General features: G+C 54.5%; 2 protein-coding genes across 2 annotated transcripts; one reads left to right on the top strand and one right to left on the bottom strand.

The window, feature by feature from the left end:
• Window positions 1-373: 373 nt before the first annotated feature.
• Window positions 374-2,776, top strand: UCRPA7_3285 (putative scf e3 ubiquitin ligase complex f-box protein grra protein; the record flags this gene model as incomplete). The annotated part of the gene is made up of 6 exons (XM_007915845.1): window positions 374-1,135; window positions 1,302-1,758; window positions 1,807-2,027; window positions 2,089-2,200; window positions 2,273-2,593; window positions 2,733-2,776. 6 exons carry the CDS (start codon window positions 374-376, stop codon window positions 2,774-2,776), a joined length of 1,917 nt encoding a protein of 638 aa, XP_007914036.1.
• A 1,101-nt stretch (window positions 2,777-3,877) lies between these two features.
• Window positions 3,878-5,044, bottom strand: UCRPA7_3284 (putative sulfonate biosynthesis enzyme protein; the record flags this gene model as incomplete). Its single annotated transcript, XM_007915841.1, has 3 exons — window positions 3,878-4,453; window positions 4,597-4,699; window positions 4,797-5,044. 3 exons carry the CDS (start codon window positions 5,042-5,044, stop codon window positions 3,878-3,880), a joined length of 927 nt encoding a protein of 308 aa, XP_007914032.1.
• Between the last annotated feature and the right edge of the window lie 775 nt (window positions 5,045-5,819).

Genomic DNA, 5,819 nt, shown 5'->3' with positions numbered 1-5,819 from the left:
CTCCTCCTTCCCCCGCCGCCCGCCCCGGCCCAACACACACACACACACACACAGACAGATACCGGTAGACAGACAGACAGACAGACAGCTGAGCCCGGCCCTGCCTGCCTCAGGTGTCCTGCTTGCTTGCTTCACCACCCGGCCTGATCACCAACCCATTTCCGAGCCTCATAAAATACCATACCACACCATACACAACACTATACCTACCAGGAAGAAGGCATTGGCGGACGCCCCAAAAAGCCATTACAAAGCCCATCGCCGTCAGGGAGCAGCCGCTTCCGATCGCTACGGCAGCCTGCCTGCCTGCCTGCGTCACCGCGACTCCATCGTCAACGATCCGTGTTCTGTCTCTCTGTCTGTCCGTCTCAAAATGACAAGGCAGCAGGCACCTTCCCTCGAGGCCATCGCCGCCAGCCCCTCCGGCGTCATCAACGACGACCAGCAGGAAGACTCGCGCTCCTCCTCCTCCACCAGCTCCCCCGCCCCGGCCGAGTATGAGGAATCCGACTTCTTCCTCGGCGCCAACGACTCCCAGTCCTCCCTCGGCGTCCCCAATCTCCAAGACATGCAGGTCAACGACGACGAGTGCCTGCCGCCCATCCAGCGCCTGCCCAACGAGATCCTCATCAGCATCTTCGCCAAGCTCACCACCTCTGCCGACCAGCTTCACTGCATGCTGACCTGCAAGCGCTGGGCCAGGAACTCCGTCGACCTCCTGTGGCATCGCCCCGCCTGCACCTCGTGGCACAAGCACTCCTCCATCTGCCAGACCCTCGGCCTCGACCAGCCCTACTTCGCCTACAGGGACTTCATCAAGCGCCTCAACCTCGCCGCCCTCGCCGACAAGGTCAACGACGGGAGCGTCATGCCCCTCGCCGTCTGCACCCGCGTCGAGAGGCTGACCCTGACAAACTGCAAGGGCCTGACCGACACCGGCCTCATCGCCCTCGTCCAGAACAGCGGCCACCTCCTCGCCCTCGATATATCCGGCGACGAGCAGATCACCGAGTCCTCCATATTCGCCATCGCAGAAAACTGCAGGAGGCTTCAGGGCCTCAACGTCTCCAACTGCAGTAGAATCTCCAACGAGAGCATGATCAGCTTGGCAGAGGCTTGCAGGTATATCAAAAGAGTATGTCAAACCCCCCCGCCCCCTCTTGTATTTCTGCTCTCGGTTGGCTCCTGGCACTTCCGTCCTGAGAGAAACTTGTGGGCAATCATTCCCACTGCTCTCGTCGTCTAATAACCATGACTATATATCTATATCAAGACGCATCGTCAGGCTAACCTCTACATAGCTTAAACTAAACGAGTGTGGCCAACTCACCGACGATGCCATACTCGCCTTTGCTCAACATTGTCCCAACATCCTCGAGATCGATCTGCAACATTGCAAGTTGATTGGCAACGCGCCCGTCACAGCTCTCCTCGCAAAGGGGCAGTCCCTCCGAGAACTTCGTCTCGCAAGCTGCGACCTCATCGACGATAGCGCCTTCCTCTCGCTCCCACCAACCCAGACCTATGAGCACCTCCGTATCCTCGATCTGACTTCCTGCGCCCGCCTCACCGACCGTGCCGTCGAGAAAATCATCAACGTGGCTCCCCGGCTGCGTAATCTCGTTCTGGCAAAGTGCCGCAACATCACAGATATTGCCGTCTATGCCATCTCCCAGCTCGGGAAGAATTTACACTATGTACACCTCGGGCACTGTATTCAAATCACAGACGAGGCCGTCAAGAGGCTCGTTCACTGCTGTAACAGGATCCGTTACATCGACTTGGGCTGCTGCTCCCACCTAACAGACGACTCTGTCACGAAGCTGGCCACGCTGCCAAAACTCAAGAGGATCGGTTTGGTCAAATGCAGTAATATCACAGACGAGTCCGTCTATGCGCTCGCAAAGGCGAACCAGCGCTACAGACACCGGAGAGACGCAGAGGGCAATGTTGTTGGAGATCCGTACCCGAGCCACAGCAGTCTTGAGCGAGTGCATCTTAGCTACTGTACAAGTCTTACTTTGCGAGTGAGTCCATCCATCAAATCACCAATGTTCCGGGCCGTTTCTTGCTAAAACTTGAGAACAGAGCATCATCAAACTTCTGAACTCCTGCCCCCGCCTAACGCATCTCAGTTTGACCGGCGTCCAAGCATTCTTGCGACAGGATCTTGAGGCTTTCTGTCGCGATGCCCCAGCCGGTACGTAAACAATCTTGACCTCATCTCCTCGTGCAAGAAAGTAAGAATACTAACTCGTCTTGCTCACTTTAGAATTCACCGACCATCAGCGAAACGTGTTTTGTGTCTTTTCCGGACAGGGTGTCATCGGCCTCCGTCGATATTTGAACAGCGAGGCTACATTTGCTGATATGCGGGATCGGACGCCTTCGGGCTATCCACGCCATCCCAATGCTATTCCCGTGGTCAATGGGGGTGGGATTGGAAATGGCGGGCTCGCCCTGCCTGACATCGGGTTTGACGATCAGGAGCCTGACGTTGTGGATGATGACGATGGGCTCGACGATGGCAGCGAGATGGTTATCGATGTTCAGCCGCTGCCCGCACCACAAGCTGCTACTCCTGGCATAGGCGGTACGAGCTTAGATGCCGGTATCATCCCTCCACCACCTCCCATCGTTACGCATCCTCTGAATCCCACGGTTGCCCCGTGGCAAGGGCCCGGTCCCGGTCCCTTTGCCATTCAGCCTATACCAGCTATTCGCTTTCCTAGCCAACCTGAGTCGACGATACACGGAAATTCTCCCTCCCAACTAGATTCAGAAGAGGACGACATGGACGAGCAAGGCGATGCCATGGACGTTTCTCCAGCACACGTAGGTGCAAGTACTGCACCCCTAGGCAGCCATGGAGTCGCGGGTCCCTCCAGAGCGGAGACTGGGTCAGGGTCAGGGTCCGCTGTTAGTTCAAGTACGGCCAGTATTGCGAGGACTGCTTTGGCGGGCAACTCAAGAACCTTCACAGAGACTTATGACCCGAACGGAAATGGCTCAGGGAGCAGGAACACGGGTGAAGGTTCTAATGGCGCATAAAGGGCTATTTAATTGAGCTGTTAAGAATTCTTACTGCCACGACTCTTGGCCCCTGATGCGACTTAGCTTCCCTAGCCTATCCAACACGGTCTCACGGCCGACTATTACATCTACAGATTGAGAAGCTCACAGCAGGTCGAACAGTACTTGATGTTTCACAATAGTACATGGCAAACGGTTCATAGGATGAACCGGGCGTTGATCCTCGAAGATGGTCGTCGTCACATAGAGTGACTTATAGCTGCCACGCAGCAGAGTGATAGTACAACAAGGGTCAACACGATCTCGTGCTGAGACAAGCACGCTCATATCAGGACAAACACACGGTCAACATTATCAGTACAGGCGAGGCAGACGAGCAGCGGTGCACAGGGCAGAACCCGCTATGTCTCGTACTCGTCTAGTGTCGTGAAATGAGGGACATCAAGATATTAACTGCCACCGTATTTCAGTGGTTAGCATGGATTTCAGCAGTAACGTTGACGGCACAGCCTGGTAGACATTTATGAGAAGGACAGGTTTAAAATTGTACTGTGTCCGCACCTGCATCCTGCAGTATACTTGAGCCTCACAAATTTATCGTGAATTCTAGAGCTAGTGTATAATGACTGTGTCACTGCCTATTTCCATACCCTCAGACTCTTTACTTTTGCAAATTTGGCAATCATGCGAAACCCATACCTTTCTCGGCGACTGAGTGCAACCCAGCGTCATCCAGACTTAGCATTCTTGCATGGTTATTACCACGATCAGGAACATATCCATCCCCCCGTGATCCGTACTTGATTTACAAGCACGCATTCTCTCGTCGCCTTGCTTTGACCGTCTACCGGAAAGTGGTAATCTTGCCAAAGGTGTCTGCCATCCCCCAGATGCCTTCCCGGAGACAACTGACTTGAACGATCTGCGAATGGTCCACAAACAGGTTCACATCGGCGCCAAACTCACGTATATACCAGTTGAAGACCTTGGTCTCCGCAGCCTCGAACATGACTCTGTCGGCGGGAAGCTCGCGCAGGATGCCCTGAATGACATCGGTCCTCCAATTCTTGACATTCTCTGTGATGCCCTCACTCTCAATCATAATTCGCTCGACGCCAGCGTCATTGATGAAGCGCTTGCCGAGATTGACGACCTTGGAGGGGTCCGAAGAGCCAAGGCTCTCGAGCGCACCTGCCTCGGTGTCACCCCCGGCTCCGAATTGGATTCCAATCTCGGGCTTGGCAACCAGGCCGGCGGAATGGACTTTGTCTATGAGACGCATCCAGTCGTCCGGCGGAATGGACAGGAATCCGGTGGAGATCTCCATCACGTCGAAGCCGAGAGACTTGCAGCGCTTCAGATATCGATCTACCGCAGAATGGGCGTCCGATTGCGTGAGCACATGCTCGATCCAGCCACCCTGTTGATAAGTAGGTCAGTGAGAAATCCTGCACATCATGATGGGGGTTGGTGTTGGCAGCTTGATTCTTCCAGGGGAGGAGGCATATGAGAAACAGATGGACGGAGAGCATCAGCGGGCAGACTTGCCGTTGAAACATAAACGCCGTGTTCGTGGGCCAAATCAAGCAACTCCCTCAGCTTGTCTTCCGGGAACAATGAGAATGATCCGCCGGCAAATTTGAGACCGTCGACATGATAACCCATGCTGATGGGAGATAATCAGCGTGCTACTTGTAGGAATCTGAAACCGGGCGGCATGTGTTCGGATGGCCGTCTGCTCTGCTCAGCGTGGGGGAACTTACGTCTCGAGGACATCCTTGAGATATCGCTTGCCCATGGCAGAATAGTAAGGTCCCCTAATCTCGGTGACCCCAGTCTGCCTGGGCTTGGGGGGACGGGCGTTGTGACGGATGAAGCCAAAGCCATTTGGATCCTCGAGCATGATCTTAGGCTGGGACAGTGCATGACAGGATGAGAAGGGTCGCACGATAGACATGTGGCCATTTGGTGCCACAGACTTGAGCGCTCGTGCTGCGGCTCTGGGGATCATATTGGCTGATTATGGAGAAGGTTCTCAGGAGGCTTCGGGCTGGTGGCTCAAAGATGTAATGCTGATACAGGCTTGGAGAATCACGTTAATTAATTTGGATAGGTATGTGTCAGGTCAGACTGGCAGATGAAGCACCCGGATAATGGACTAGTAGGGTCAGGCGTGATGCTTTTGCGTATAAGTAGGGCATGAGTATCTATCGCACTACCCTACCTTACATATTTTCTCAGGTGGAACATCCCATCAGGCTTGCATGGAGGTACCTGCATACCATACTCAAAGTGCGAGAGGTACAAACCTACCCTTTACATTGCTTTCCTCTACTTTGCCGTGTACAGTAAGATTAACGGCCATGGGCGTCCCATTGATTGTTGTGACGGAGCTGTGACATCACGACGAATGATGGAAGGTGTAGATCACCCAAATGATATCCTCCTCCTTCGTATGAATTGAAGTGGCTCTCGCTTTACTTGCATCCACCAGAAGAGACGCCGGTGCCTTTGCCCATCTTGTCTTATCAAGATTAGGCATTCCGAGAAGGGTCAAAGTACATAAACCGACCAACATAGTGTCGGCACGGACTTTGGCTTGGCGCGCCGAAGTGCGAGGACCCCGAGCGCCGCGCCCGGTGTGGTGGGGATACACTAAGTACCATAAATAGGGGGTCAACTACGGACCGGACCGGCACCCCGTCTCCCGCAAGGGGTCTAAGGGTCTCAGGGCCCAAGGATCCCAGTGTCAGGCAGCGCCTCGTATAGGCATGAAGGCACCAGCT

The sequence above is a fragment of the Phaeoacremonium minimum genome (assembly GCF_000392275.1).
Source record: "Phaeoacremonium minimum UCRPA7 unplaced genomic scaffold PA7_03_scaffold_268, whole genome shotgun sequence".
Lineage (NCBI taxonomy): Eukaryota > Fungi > Ascomycota > Sordariomycetes > Togniniales > Togniniaceae > Phaeoacremonium > Phaeoacremonium minimum.
The sequence above is the reverse complement of the archived record's forward strand: the minus strand, read 5'-3'. Positions and strand labels throughout refer to the sequence as shown.